The sequence below is a fragment of the Buceros rhinoceros genome, unplaced genomic scaffold, assembly GCF_000710305.1.
Source record: "Buceros rhinoceros silvestris isolate BGI_N320 unplaced genomic scaffold, ASM71030v1 scaffold4588, whole genome shotgun sequence".
Lineage (NCBI taxonomy): Eukaryota > Metazoa > Chordata > Aves > Bucerotiformes > Bucerotidae > Buceros > Buceros rhinoceros.
The window spans coordinates 60,895-77,113 of NW_010424969.1; the positions used below are offsets into that span (position 1 = coordinate 60,895).

Sequence of the window (16,219 nt, forward strand, 5' to 3'; positions counted from 1 at the left end):
GAGTGTACATGAAGAGGATTAAGATCTGTTCACTAACAGTGAAAAGAGAGAGAAAGATTATTTGAGGTCATGACAGAACATGGGAGAAAGTGGTGGGGGAAAGAAATCAAGCATGGTAGTGTGTTACTCGATTTCTAGCGCTAGCCTGCACGGAGAACGAGAGCTGTTTCAGTGTGTTGTTTCCAGGGCTGAAGGTAGCTATAAAGTTTCCAGTCACGCTGATGAACCATGTAAGTGTCCGTGTGATACCTCATGACAGAATGTGTTCTGGTATTTTTGGAAAGCTGGGCACATGAACACTGTTCAGAGAACACCAAAAACTTGCAAGTGAAGTTCTAAAAGGTAGTAAGAAAGAATGAATACAAGTTTTGTAAGGTCAAACTGTGTATCAGGGTATACAAAGAAAAATACCATCTTTAGTTAACTGACTATTTATTACTTATGCAGTCAGCCAGCTTCTGGTGTTCCTTTCCTTTACTTTTTGACCTTTTTCAAGTTATTTTGATATTGCAAAATGAGACTTTTTTTGTTGGTGGTAACCCTTACTTACTTTCTCTGTTAGAAGTTTACCATGTGTCTACTTATCTTCTCAGTACACTATGTTCTCATTAAAAAGAAATACAGAAAATGTCTTAGGTACTGGATTCTATTTCATATTAAATGTTCTATTAAATTCCCACTGCACTTCTTCCCTCGGGAGAGGCTGAAAATTATTCTATGACAGGTACATTCAATTATATGTTCTACAGGAAAAAGCACAGTTCCACAGCTGACTACCTCCAGGTTATTATAAGTGAAATTCAACATTATCTTTAGGGAACAGCCTAATTTTTCTTCTCCTAACATGTAGAACAAATGCCAACTAAATCCCCAAATGGATTCCTTCTTGAAATCATCAAGCAAGCAAAAGAAAAGAACCTCTCTCTAACGACAACAACGACAAAATTCCTAATCCTGAAAACAGCTTTATTGTATTTTCAAATTTTAAACAGATATAGAATTAGTTGTTTTTTCAGTGGTGGAAATCTGAGAAGATAACACTGCTCACAAGAACCTCTCACAGATTAGATTCTTGGAAATAACTCCCCTGGGATAAAGAAGGCTGACTGACACAAACACTCAGACAGGTATTGGCTTAATTTCAGATGTCTCTATTAGCTGCTGAGTAAGTTCATACAAAGAGCAATGCAGGTAACTTAAATCAGTGACTTGCTAAGAATCACCTTTTCTCTCTTTGGGGAGTTTAAAGACATGATGCTCCTACATGAGTAGCAGTAGGAGTTCTACTGTAAATTCCTCCATGCCTTCAAGTGACTGAACAATGGGGGGGTGGGGGTAGGGTTTGAGGAACTGTGTTTGTGTTTTGATTGACATCATTCACTATTAACTGGCAGAGAGGATATTTAGAAGTGGTGAAAGTACATGGCAATAACAGGAGGGACCTGAAAGAACATTATACGGAGGTATAGTAGGGTACTTGCTTATACTACCAGGATGAACTCGGGAAGAAAACACAACTGTGCAATGGGTTCACAGTGTGAGAATTATTTTTACTTCCCCACCCCACCCCCACTCCCCTGCCCTTCAGTTGGTCAGGAGAGCTACCATCACATTCACCATCTTTGCTCAAGGAATAGAAACAAATTCTAGTATTACTGGCAGTTTTGGACTCTTCTGTGCTGCTTTTTCAGAAGAAATCACAGGCACTCTGTTTCAGTACCTTTAAAAACTAAGACAGAGAAGTCAGTGAAGAAAAATTTGATCAGATGAAAGAGCTTACAAATAATTGCTCCTTGAAAAATTTCAGACACTAAGAAAAACAAATAATATCAAAAAGCCTTCCTTTCTAAATACACATGCTTTCCTTCTAGCACAGCTTTTGTTGTTTGTTGAGCTTATTTATCAAACAGTATGAGTGAAACAACAGTAAAAACCAATATTGGTCACTATTTGCCTACTTAGCTCTCAACAGGTCTTGATCTTTCAGTGCCGAGCCTTGCAGATAGATAACTCTTTGGGACCACATTGGGATTTGTAAGACCCTTCGGACCTGAGCATCCATCTCAGTAGGACACAGAATAACGACATAATAGTCCTGTCAAAAACATAAGAGGGAATAGTCATGTTTGGGTTTTTTTTTTATGTTACCAGTTATTGTTGCTAGAGAATGAGTCAACAGAGACTGAGGAGGTCAAAAATGTCTTGGTAACTTCTGTCAATTAAACTACAGAATTTTTTGAATCCATGTGTTTAAAATACTGAATTCTTTAATAAAAATGGATGAACAGTTGTCAATTGCTCACAAAAGACTTCGTGGTGACAACTACAGTCCATTTAGAAACACTTTTGTTTCCATATGAGAATGATTTTTTTTTTACAGACAATTTACATTTCTGTCATTCTAGCCGGAAAGCGTAAGCGGTTTTCAACAACAGAAATGGAATTGTCTTCCCACAAGTATTTTCTTCTACATTAACAGGCAGATCCAAACTATCTTCTGTGCTACAGGCAGTCCTTGCAAGGAAAGGTAAGACTGCGCTGAAGTGTACTATGTTAGTACATATAGGAAAGGAGAGAGAAATGGAACGCGAGAGGAGAGACTGAGAGCTTAGGACAGGCTTGTCACAGAAGTCTTCCTTTGCACACACGGACAGTTTAGTGCACTGGATCCAGTGCACCGTCTTTATCCTTCAGCTTCCTATTTCAACTGTGAAGGGAATGTACATAAGCTCTTTCGGACTACGTAAGTAGTATTAGAACTATTCTTCTTTGTCTGCAGCGTATCACAGAGCCTGACTCATTCTTCAGGCTAGTAAATGAAATTTTGGATTTAAATTTGTGTTCGCATCTATAAAGAGCTGGATTTCACTGTGCATTTGCTTATGCCTCTTACTAGCTAATTATTTGAGGGAATATTTGGGATTTGGCAAATTGCTGCCAAGCAATTTGAGGATTGTATTTTTGTGTTTTTTTTTTTTTTTTTGCACTAGTGAATGAAGCATAGTACCACAGGTAGTTTAGTAAAAGACCTACAGAAGATTTAGTAAAAGAAATGGTCTGTAGCAAAGCTAATGATAACAAATCCAAATTGCTATCTCATATAAATAAGCTTTTATATGATAAGAACAAGTCACTTGACATATTTGCATTAGTTAGGGAACATGTGTACACTAATAAAATATCTTGCGTGTAATCTTTCAAGGTCTTTGTCTGTCTGTCTTTTGCTGGGTAAAAAACTGGCTGGATGGCTGGGCCCAAAGAGTGGCGGTGAATGGAGTTAAATCCAGTTGGTGGCTGCTCACAAGTGGTGTTCTCCAGGGCTCACAATATTGGGGCCACTTCTGTTTAATATCTTTACTAACGGTGTGTGCAACACTACAGGCTTGGGGAGGAGTGGCTGGAAAGCCGCCTGTTGCAAAAGGACCTGGGGGTGTTGATCAAACAGCCAGCTGAACATAAGCCAGCGGGGGGGGTTGCCTGGAAAGCCGCCTGTTGCAAAAGGACCTGGGGGTGTTGATCAAACAGCCAGCTGAACATAAGCCAGCAGCGTGCCCGGGTGGCCAAGAAGGCCAATGGCCTCCTGGCTTGTCCCAGCACTGGTGTGGCCAGCAGGAGCAGGGCAGGGATTGTCCCCCTGGACTTGGCGCTGCTGAGGCCACACCTTGAGCACTGTGTCCAGTTTTGGGCCCCTCACTACAAGAAGGACATTGAGGTGCTGCAGTGTGTTCAGAGAAGGGCAACGGAGCTGACGAAGGGTCTGGAGAACAAGTCCTGTGAGGAGCGGCTGAGGGAACTGGGGTTCTTCAGTGCAGAGAAAAAGAGGCTGAGGGGAGTCCTTATCGCTCTCTACAATTCCCCGAAAGGAGCATGTAGCGAGCTGGGGGTCAGTCTGTTCTCCCAAATAACAAGCGACAGGATGAGAGGAAATGGCCTCAAATTGTGCCAGGGAAGATTTAAGATAGATATTAGGAAAAAATTCTTTACAGAAAGCGTGGTGAAGCATTGGAACAGGCTGTCCAGGCAACTGGTGGAGCCCATGTCCCTGGAGGGATTAAAAAACCATATAGATGTGGTGCTGAGGGACATGGTTTAGTGGTGACCTGGCAGTGCTGGGTTAACGGTTGGGCTTGATGAACTTAAAGGTCTCTTCCAACCAAAACAATTCTGTGATTCTGTAAAGTACATCTGTTTATTTCTTAATTTCAACAATTCCTCAAGAATTTAATCTTTCTAACACAAAATCAACACAAAATGCAAAAACCAAAAGATGCTTTGACTTGTGAGGAGTTTTGGATCCAGTCTTAAGACAACAGGAAAAAATAATTTGAGTAGTTTATTCTTCTAGGAATTTTCATTCAAATACCTGTTTCTAAAAGGACTAGCATAACTCAACAGGATAGTAATTCTGTCTATTTACCTCAGTTTAAAACGAATGTCTCCATAATGTATCTCAGTCTCTCTTATTGCTATTACAGATTCCCAGTTCAGTCAAATATTCCCAAATTCAGTTTTACAAATTTAAGACCATTTCAATAGGCTGTCTGCAAAAAAACAGTGTTTTGAGTTTAGTTTATTTTTCACTGTAAGTACCTGCAATCTGGGGTGAGCATAGAATTCATTTAAGAAATCCATAAGTAAGTCAATCTTCAGAGAGCTAACACATAGCACAACATGCTTTTCCGTCTGAGCTCTGTGTCGACTGTAGTTACCACCGGACTTTTGTCTCTCCATCCACAAATATGCCAGCTGCTCGAACTGCAAGAGATGCCAATTGTCAGTGAAATACAGACAAGCAGATGTGCAGTACAAATGCATCATGACTTAACAATGCTGCATCGTTCATCTCATGCCTCTGTGAAAAGCTGCCCTTAGCCCACAATGTCTTCTCCTTTGTAAAAAGTTCTCTAAGTAAGGGGTGAGATGAATAATGGGGTGATTGAAAAACAGGGCAGTAGAGCCAGTTGCTACCACACACTAGTAGCAGGGTAAATCCATTAAAATATCATGAGATTACAATAAATCTCAAATTTTAGAAAAGAATGAGGGGTGTACTTTATTTCCCTTACGTATTTTATACCTCTGAGCTCTTTTTCCAGCACCATGTGATGTAAATGCTTCCCTCAAAAAAAAAAGATTCAATTTTCACACATAGGGGTATACTGTGGGTATCGCTACTTTGATAGAAGCATCATTTAACTTAGTTTGGGCAGTAACTCAGAGATTTTAAAACGTTCTGAAGGTGACTTTATGCTCTGATCTGTCTTGTAAGTTTTGATACAAATTAAATATACAGCAGCTGTTAATACAGCAAAATTGCCTTCACCAGCTGAACAACAGATGGAAGCTAACAGTAAATGTGGCTCTACTAGTCTGAATCTTTTAAAGTGAATGCTGTACCAAGCACTGTCACTGTAACAATCGGTAATAAAACATACAAACACTATTTCAAAGCTTCTTGTAAGTAATAGGTATTTAATACCGAGCTCGATTTAACTATGTATTTGTACGACTGCTGCTTTTTCTCATCCACACTCAACTGGGGAGACCAAATCATGAATAAGAATTCCTTTCATATCATAGCAGGACAAAAGCTCAGGAGAGAATGCCTCCTGCATTCTGTGTATGGAAAACTATATGAAGCACCATTATCACTACAAAGCTGAAAGTAAAGGAGCAAACAATAGGTAAACTTATGTGAAAGGGCAATAAATTCCAGGTTATTTACTGGTAGGGCAAAGCTCTTCTGCCTGAAGTGCATATCAGAACTACATATCAGATGAAACTGATATTTCCTAGGAAATTCCAAATTTCTTACAGCATATTTTAGTTTTCAGTAGAATATACATTTTACTAAATTTCCACTGAGTGGGAATGTAGCTGTGTTAGTGCGTAAGTCTGTCTATGCAGACATTAAGTATTTAGGTATAATTAAAATGTTCAAATAATTTCAAGAAAATTCAAGCTGGAAGCTTGACCTTCCAGCCTCCCAGGACTTCTGTGTTGAGTGCTCACAGTGAGCTTTAGTTCACTGTCAAAAGCAGAGGCTGGAAACTACGGCTGAGAAACTTAGGAGCTTCAGAGTCTAGCAGGCCTGCTATAAGCACTGATAAGCATGCACAATGTCTTCCCCATCCCCTTTTCGTGGTACCAGGTCTGGGTGATCACCAAGTGTGGAATAATTAGCATCTTAGCAGGGCTTCCCATGTAATCTCAGGGTTTCTGACATCAAGCCTCACCTAATGGGCTAGGAAATGTTTAGTACCAATTTAATGAAACTGACTGACTCCTTGAAATACTTGAATTTTTGTAAATCAGTCTTTTCCTGTTGAAACTGACAGAAGTCCTAAAGTTAAGTAGGCATCAAAAATTTTGGTTGTGCTGTTGGCTCTGGGTGTGTGAGTAAAATGACAGGAACAGCTGGGAATTCAATTTGCTTGAGTTGCAGATTTAATGAGGGGTTTTTTTCAAGTTAGTACTGAGCTGTAAGAGTAAGAGAGGAAGTGGAGAGGACCAAGATTAGAAACAGGGATAGTCTACAGAGGAAATGCTGTGCTCATAAAGAAACTGCTGGCTGAACGTTGTTTTTATTTTATTTTTTTTTTTAAATTGCTCTATTAATAACAAACCTGTATCTCCGGATGAAGGAAGGGTTCTGTGGTACATTACAGGAACAGAAAGCTTTCATCAGCACTTGAAAATTGTTATTATTGCTCTGTTTTTTAGTATAAATCTAGACTATAGGAGAACAGACAAAAAAACATAGTAGGAGGTATAGAAGATGGCGGGGTTCTGACATTTTATATGCAATAACAGTAACAATAAATACTTTCAGCTATTTTTTTTTGTTTTAAAAACAATTCTAAAGAGAAGAAAAACCCACATTTACCTGTATGGGCAACACCACAAGAGCAACACAGATCATAATGACAACAAGCATCTTTGAAGGCCATATCTTGGGTGTAACATCCCCAAAGCCCACAGTAGAAAATGTCACTATGCAGAAATAAAGGGAGTCAAAGAGAGTCAGTCTGTTTCCTGCTCGTTCCAGATGCTGAATTCCACAAATGCTACATAGAAAAGAATGAATAAAGACATGAAAAATAAAAACTGGACTTGGGGTCAGTTCAATTATTATATGTGCAGAGAACTATTTATTTTCAGAGTTCATAAACTGCTTTAGCAAAGACTTTCTTCTGAAGAAGAGTAAAAATTAGTATCAAACCAAGAGATGTGTAGTTAACATAATTTTCCAAAATAATTTGTAATATAAGAAACTCTTTTTATCATTTTGATATTCACAGCTTTGTTGCTAGGTTTTGCTTAGTGGCTGTTGTGAGGGAGAGGTGGTATATAGAACATCAGGGACTGAGGCAATTCCTTTCTAAACCAGAAGCAGATAGTATATAGTTGCCACTATTTAGATCTTTTTATAAACGTCTTTTAACTTTTTCAGGGAGAGTTTGCTAGTACAGCCAAGAAAATATGTGTACTGCTTTCTTTACATCTGTTGTTCTTTATGTTGGCCTCTATCCCTTTCTGTGGGAAGAGTTGCTAGCATGAACTAGTTATGAGAGTATACGTTACATACTAGAAGGATAACGTTAGTACAAATGGGTACCGACTGTCCAGAATAAACTGAATGTGAGATTTGCAGGCTACTGAACTATCAAAGAAATAAGGGTCAGTCTTCAGGTCCAAAGTGGAAGATGCCAATTGGTATGAAGACTCTGCTTGCTAAAAGTACAGAATATAAATGTTTGGCTTGGTTGTCTCTGATAGCAGAACAAACAAAGTTCATTCCTTCCAGTCACACATTCCTGTGAACAAGTAAATGGGAGCCCTAGTTAATTGGTAATTACTTCTCTTATAAGCAGCACAACGTGCTTTTGGTTTTAACAGGCAGTAGTAGAATCTGTCTGCAGGTCTTACTGCTATTTCATACGTTGCAGATTTTAAAAATATTTCACTTAGAAAAAACATGCAAGTTTAAAATATGATCTTCCCTAATACAGTAGAATTCCTTAGATCAATTCAGGCTGTTAAATCGCATTCACCTATATGAAGAAAATCGGTGTGAACCACCCTGAACAGGCTTTTTTCCCCACTGGAATCAGTGGAATGATTTCTCCTCAGAGACTCAGAAAGGCAATTGATAAATAATATCATATTTCTTAGTAATTATTCCAGAGCATACGAGATGATTTTTTCATAAATGGTATTCAGATGGTAACAGTCACTCATTAATATCTGCCATGGTAAGATCTTTGCATCACCAGGGAGAGCCTGTGTTTGTAACAGCTTTAGCAGTTGTTCTTCTGTTCTCTGTTCTGTTCTCCAAAAATAACTTAGCCGTGGGCAGTGGCATTTCCAGAACATATGGATCAAATTCCCAGTTTCCTTTTCACAGTTCTAGCATTTGTAGTTTTCACACATCTCAAAATGTTCCAAAAAGGGTGGGGGTTTTCCCCCCGTTGTTTGCATAAGTTTCATGCTTCAGCCAGAACTGATACTTTTATATTCCTCTCCAGTTTGTCCCACATTTTTCACTGGAGTTGTAATCGAGATCTTCATAATTTCACTATGTTCCCAGTACTTTTTTTTCTTTTTTTTAATGACAAAAGGACAATTATATTTTTGTCCCTGAAAATATTAACAAGAAGGACTCTAAGGAATTATGCTAGTGAAGCTCTCTTCCAGTCTCAGTCAAGGAAACTTTTCAGCTAAATCCTTTTCCAGTGTTAATTTGAAATAATGAAGTATATTGCAGAACTATCCATGTACGGAAAGAGAAGAGATTCTAACATCATTATTCACGTAAGGTACATGTAATTTTAAAAGCAGAATGGTGATGGATTATTACTTCTTCATTGTTACTATTCCTCATCACCTTGGTGCATTTTCTTCTCTTTAGAAGAAAGAGTGGGTACAAATTGTGGGTACATCTATCAAACGCACAACCTTGACTTCAGGAATTAAGGTAAGAAGGGTCAGGAAAGCAGCAATTACACTGAGCCAGTGATATGGCACCCGCATAACAGGACTACCACACCACTCCACTAGGAGTGTTAAATATCTGCAGAGGGGGTTGGATTAAAGCATAATCCACGATCCTGTCACTGGTGGAAATGTATTTTTTCCTGATGCCGGTGATAGTGAAATTGCTTAATTTGTATATGCAAAAGGGTCAGTTTTACCCTTTGTATCTGACAGGGTGGAATAAAATGTAAAAAATAAAAAAATAATGAAAAAACCCTACCCTAAGGGTTTTTTTTTTTATGTTTTCAAGGAATGAGAATTGTTTCTTCACTTTTTCTAAAACCTTAAAAAATATAATAACAGCTTGCTGGCAAGAAAACTTCTAAAAAATTATTATTCTCTTTATTTATGAGCTTTCTGTATCCACCCCATCATACTTCATCTTAACTGAAATAAGATAACATGAACCGTTATCAGCCTTTTCTAAGTGAACAGTAAAATTCCTATTGAATTCAGTGAGACCAAGATTTCTTTTCATCAGCAGCACTCCCTTATAGTTCTATACATTCCTATTCCTTGAAGCCATCAAAATAATTTTGTGTCTGATCCAAAACGTTGTGGATTCAAGCTGTTTCTCACTGAACTCAGTGGGCATGAGCCTGATATTCTCACTTTTAGTTAACGATATTAAAGTCTGGAAGACATGGGAGCTATTTCTTCTTTGCTGAAGCAGAAATACAGTTCTAAGAATCTGTTAAAAAAAATCGATTTCTTTCCCCAAAATTACTTGCTCTGTATTTGCAGTTCTACTAAATTGTACTTGAAGCCCTAACCCTGAAAACAGAGGAGTGATAAATCCAAAAATAGGTTACCAAGTCTTAATTTGATTCAGTATTTTGCTCTTCTGCCTTTTGTTTTTACTAGAGCCGAAGATCACAAAACTGTAGAAGAACTTGACTTTCAAGAGACAACTTTATGGGAAGCTAATTACCAAATGAAATATTACCTCTCTTACTCCTCCCCCAATATTTACTTTACTCTCACCACCAGAGGCTCTATAAAAACATCACTCAGCATCTACCACATGTTCGCATCTATCAGGACTGCCTGACCACTGTATAGGGAGTGCCGTTGAAAGTTATGGGCTGTCCATGAAGCCAAGTCCACAGGGATCAGTTATTCCATTCCCCAGAAATTACTGATAATTTCATATAACCTAATTATTTATATGAATGGCACTGTCAACTTCTTTTTGTTGTTGTAAATTTAAGTTTTATTAAGCATTATTTTTAAAAGATGCATAAACACTGCATGTACCTATTACAGATAAGCTATGTTCTTCTCTGCTTTCTTGGGTTTCCTGACATAATGAAATATGCAGTAACTTGGACTTCATGTTTTGGCTGTTATTATATTTTATGGTGGTATTTTTGTCCCCTTGTTCTTGTTTGCTTCCTCCTCCTCTTTTAACCCAAGAAGAAACAACAGTTAAAGTTTTCAAGCTGGAAAGGAATGCTCAGCGAAAGCAATGCTCACACCAGATAGCGGAGAAAATAAACCACTGTAATAATAAATACACAGAAAAATGCCTAAGTAACTAAAACATAGGGCCCAATTTAGCACCTTCTATACCAATTTGAGGTTTCCTATAAAGTCAGCAGGGCTGTCTTTTCATAGTGAATCTAAGCGAGCAGTTACAACAAAAGAAAAAAAAAACCCAGAGAAACCAAAACCATGGGTCTACTAAAGCGAAAGTAGTATCAGAAAATTTATTACAAACTTATGGAGAACAGAAGTGTGATTTCAAACACTCCCCCTGAAAAACAGTAATTTGAACTCTTGATAAACAAAAAGTAAAGATATGAACATATAATCTTTGAAGACTAGTCATGTTTTCTTTATGCATCGTGAACTTTTGAGAGTTCGATCTTTCTTTTACTGGAAGTTTTCTTTCTAATTCCAGGAATCCTTGTTTGCTTGACTATTTTATGTGCCAAAACTAACTACTGTTTGTAAATAACCCATTTCCACATGCAGAACAGAATCAAATACTGTAGATTAAAATTACAGAGATTAAGTCAGATTTTTGTCATACTGCGGCAGCATGTCATAGAAATGGACATAACAAGAACCAGGTGGATAGCCGTTTGCAAGTACCGTACATCAACTATTCCTTATAATGGATGTTTAACAATCTATTATATTGGTCTGTATTTTCATTTGTTAGTGTTGTGAAATATATCTGATTCCTATATTTTTACTTCTACTTTAAGAGAAAATGATGTTTACAGGTACAAGCTCTTGAGGCCTAAAATAACGCACTAGAGGCTAAAGGAAAAGTTAGAGCTGCTTAGGTGTCTTCAGGATTAGGTAGCAACTAACAGCATTGTTTTCTTTGGACTTTAACTTTGAGGTTCAACTTGTGTAATTACTTTGTTGTGTTTCAAGTAGCTAGCTACGGAGAGTAGCTAATGAATATGTTGAAATCAACGGGGGTTAATTTCATCAGGTTCAGTGAGAACCATTCTGCAGCCTAAGGCTGAATGCTTACATACTACAGAATCTACATCTTAATAACCTCTGCGTAGTAACATGCATAGTAATTCTGCTTATCAAGTGTTCCCAGTAGTGTCTCACATCCAAAACATTTTCAAGTTTCCACATATCCCACCAAAGAATGGTGGTGATGTAACCAGTTACAAACTAATTTAGGATCATTTGATGGTTCTGTTAACCTAGCAGTGCTAAGTCCACCACTAAACCATGTCCCTCAGCACGACATCTGCACGTCTTTCAAAGACTTCCAGGGATGGAGACTCCACCACCGTCCTGGGCAGCCTGTTCCAATGCTTCACAACCCTTTCAGTGAAGAAATTTCTCCTAATGCCCAACTTTTGGACAAAGGCAAACACTTTTTCATAATGGAAATTGTTTCTGTGGAACGTTCTGTCTTCTCTAGGGCATCGATACAGAGCTTCACAAAACTGTTGAATACTGATACAAACAAAGTGATGTTAAAGTGGCATTTTTTTCATTCACTATCAGATGCACATGGAGATACTGTATGCTGACTTCTGAATGACAAAACACGACCTCTGAATTGTGTCGGGGTAAATCATACGTCGCAAATATTCGGGGCGGACGATACGACAATCTATGTGTGCACACAAGGCCTTTATTAAGACACAACTGCAGCAGACGGCTGCAGCCCCTACACACACACAACTTCTACGTGCTAACTGCTAACTAACTGCTAACTGCGCAGTTTCTTCCTTATCACCTCTATTTATAGTTTCTAAGTTATCTTACGTATTCTGGCTGGATTGGTTTCAAGTACACTGTCCTGCCCAGAGATGAGCTGGCTCTCCAATCACCTATTGACCCAGCCTCTCTGTCTCCTCCTAAACAACACACCTCCTGCTGCTGACCGACTGCAGGCTTACAGGGCTGCTTCCCGGACCGCCCGGGGGGTCACACCCACACTGAATTTTAATTATCTTTTTCCTATGAGACACTACTGAGCTGTGTCATCTAGTCCTACAAAAGGTGAAGGTGTTGCTAACCACCTTACCCTTGACCTAAAAACCCAATGCTTTCTGACAGAGCCTCTGATTCTTGTGTAAATAATGAAAGAAAAATAACAAGGGATAAGGAGAAACTACAGTGAGTAAAAGACTGAAGAGATAATCAGAAAATATTCTGACCAATTATAAAATGTCTATCCTGTCCAAACACCCTGTCCAAACTTAAAGCTGAGGCTTGAAGTTGCTGAAAAACAAATGCTTCAATATTTTTTCAAGCCCGTGATGCTTTCTCATCTTTTATCAAACCAGGCTTTTTAAAAATAGGAGAAAAAAATTGGCTAGTTTAAGCAGATGTGCAATTTTCAAAATGTTAAAATGTCAGAATCTGGTACAATATATTATGAATAATATGTTAAATTTAAGAATTATAGTAAGTTCTAATTTGCAATTTGCACTTTTCATTCCATATAGAAGGCCTAAAGCTGTAGGAATAACTGAATTCCAGGATATAAAAATCATTCATTGCATACAAGACAGTGAAAGTAAGGAGGGAGAAATGCTGACTGGAAAGAAGACAATGGTTGTTTTGCTGTCTTTACAGTAAGTCAGTAGAGAAACAGACTTGTTATTCTTAGTTGGTAAAAACTGATCCTATGAATGCAGTACCTCATGCTGGAACAAATTCACTGACAGGACACAAAAAAAGATAGTGCTAGATATTGTGGCTCGTTAATATTTAAGGACAAAATGTTATACCAAGCATCTCAGATATTTTTGCAACTGTAATGCCACTTTATCAGGCAGTCCAATGCAAATCTTTCTATTTTTTCCAGGATATTTTCTTTTCAGTTATGTTTTCATACCTTTTGTTTCAAAATCACAGTAGGTGAAGAGAGAGATTCCGATTACTTCACCCGGCTTTGAATCAAACTCTTCTGATTCTGTGGGACTTTGAACACAAGCTGGGAGTAGAGGTGCAAAACTCTTACTACACAGCAATCCCACCACATCAGAAATTAATTCTAAAATTCTCTTCAGCTGGAAAAGTCACCTTTTTATGTATTCCAATCTTTATCTTAAATGGATGATATCATTATTGTTTACCCATGGTGTCTAAGCATTTTCCTTCCCCAAAGATCAGTACTTTATGCAGCCAACGGTTGCAAAAGCTCAACTTATAAAAATAAACTTCCACTAGAAAGCCATGTGACTTCCAGAAACTGCAGAACATCTTGTTAAGCAAAATAGGACATTATGAAATGACTAACTGAATATAAATATTTGTTGAAACTCAGCAAGACCCCTTCTACTCGGGCAGATGGGTTTTGTGAAATGAGAAGTGGAGCTGCACCAGAACAACTCTGGTCACTGAAACTGCAGAAGTGTGGGCAGCACTGCCCTGGGTGTATTTCCCTAAAAAGGTCTGTGCACACTTCAGTCTGTAAGTCCAAAGAACTATCAGTAACTTCGTGTGCTTTCAGTCTGCCCCGGCGCTCCGACGGCCTGCAAAGCAAACCCTGGCATTCCCGCTGCAGCGCGTCAGCAGCGTTGCAGCTCGGAGCCTGCTGCAGTCGAGGTTTTGGACTGCTCACACAAAGCGGTCAGCAACTATTCAGGAACCAGAATCAGGCAGCCAGTACTTCAGTAACCACATATTCTTCACCTGCAGGTTGTTACAGAATTCGGTACCTATCTATCCTTTGGTGCAGAACACGTGTGAACGTTAGAGAGGATACTTCAAGGTCAGGAACTGCAGGTACCTATCTATTACCTACCTATCCTTTCTCAGGAAGAATAATTAAGTAATCTATTTACTTAACTGCCAGATTCGGAAATTACAAGTGTTGTGCCGGAAAATTCAAATGCAAACTTCTAATTTAGTACACCTGATATGTTAAGCTTTGGAACATCAAGCTCAATGTTCCTTGCAATACTTTTGAAACATTCTTAATGGTGTAACAGTTGTTATACAAACCACCCACACTCCCTTGATCAAACTGAGATAACTATTGAAAGATTCATTATCTGAGTATTCGTTAAATGTGCATTAAGAAGCAACTATCCCAGCATGCAGGATAAGGATAGGAATTGGAGGCAGAGGTACTGATTATGACAGAACGCAGTCCACAGTTATCCTCTTAGCATAAATAATAAAAAGTAATAAAAATCTTAATAAATAAAGATGACAACTTAAAAAATGCAAACTAACTCTAGGACTGGTTGGATAGGTCTCTGAACCTGTTTGTTTTGACTAACACATGGGAAGTTATATTCAATTTCCAAAGCCTGGTATTATACCACATAGAAGTTGTTTATTAATGTACTTTACAGATTTTAAACATACTAAACTTGGATTTTAATAATCAGATTTAAAAAAAAAAAACTCAAACCACAGAATGTTGGCTAAGAGAAGCCATGAGTAATAATGAAAGGGAAACTCTTATCTTTTAAAACTCTGAGGTGAGGTTATATCTATGATGGAAGCACCACTTTTTTTTATTATTTGCTCCTTTTTGAAGGAAGTAATCATTATTGGTTAGATTGCTACTGGAGATGCGGAACGTCCAGCTTCATATTCATCTTCTATGAATGTGAATTGAAACCCACATCCTGTTTCTTTCCTCCTTATGTTAGACACAGAGATGGTAAGAAGAGGCAAAAAGACTCTGAAGTTGGATGGATAAAGCTTCTAAAAGGACTGACATAGAAAATGGCCAACATACATATTGGATTAGGCAAAAGGCTCCTCTAATTCAGTGTCCTCCTGAAGAAGCAGCTTCTACTGAGAGAAGTAACAGATTTTTAATGAAAGTACAAACAAAAACAGTATGGAAAGATTCTCCTGTGAAATACTCTGCCTGCACTAAAAGAACTTGTAATAATAATTCGGTGTGCATACCTTTCTTGTGGTCCAAGAGCAGACTTTCTCTGATGAAGGGTGGATCAGGTCTGTGTCCATCCTAGCCCAGGTACACTTCAGTCTCTTCACAAATACTGATTTGCTGTAAACAAGCCTGCAGTTCCTGACCTTGAAGTATCCTCTCTAACGTTCACACGTGTTCTGCACCAAAGCTGCCTAGCGTTAGAGTGTTTCCAGACCTCACTGAAAGATCTTTCAATGCATGGAAGATCTTGGATGCCAAAAATCCTTTACAGCAGCTTAGTACGTTTATGCCGCAACTTGTGCACATCTGTAGTGGTAAAACACCTCAGCTACAGCCTATTTGAATAGTTTGTCCACAACATACCTAGATTATTAAAGTTTTGATACCTATACGTGTAAGATAGGCCATGGAATTAAATAAATGTTGAGGGTTCACCAATAGAAGCTGCCCGGAGCCGCACGGCTTGAGAAGAGAGCGACAGATCTCGTTAAGTTAGTGGGAATTCAGCAGCTTTCCTTTGAAGGGGGAGCCACATGGGCGCAGAGAGACCGCCCGGAGCTGGCAGCTCTTGCGAGAGGAGGGGACGAAGCAAGTGCGTTGCCCAGGTATTGGGGACCACATCCAGAACTGTAAAAGAAATCCTTTGGGAGTGCAGCGACCAGGAGCGCTGCGACCAGGGCAGGCAAACAGGGCGCAGCGCGGCAGACAGGGCATGGCGCGGCAGTTGTTTGTGCGGCGGTTGTTTGCGCAGCGGTTGTTTGCGCGGCAGTTCATGTCGGAAGGGCACGTCGGAAGGGTGCTGAGGCGCTGCTTGCTCAGATCAGTGAGGAATGG

At 38.8% G+C, this 16,219-nt stretch overlaps 1 protein-coding gene across 1 annotated transcript in view; it reads right to left on the reverse strand.

Moving 5' to 3' along the window:
• Positions 1-15,459, reverse strand: part of KCNT2 (potassium channel, subfamily T, member 2) — a 69,183-nt gene extending 53,724 nt beyond the window's left edge. Inside the window, exons 1-5 of the mRNA XM_010140966.1 lie at positions 15,400-15,459; positions 7,589-7,734; positions 6,887-7,067; positions 4,591-4,755; positions 1,959-2,095 (exon numbers count right to left, since the gene is read on the reverse strand). Of these exons, the coding sequence (XP_010139268.1) occupies positions 1,959-2,095; positions 4,591-4,755; positions 6,887-7,067; positions 7,589-7,734; positions 15,400-15,459 (689 nt within the window). The remainder of the gene's footprint in view (positions 1-1,958; positions 2,096-4,590; positions 4,756-6,886; positions 7,068-7,588; positions 7,735-15,399) is intronic.
• Between the last annotated feature and the right edge of the window lie 760 nt (positions 15,460-16,219).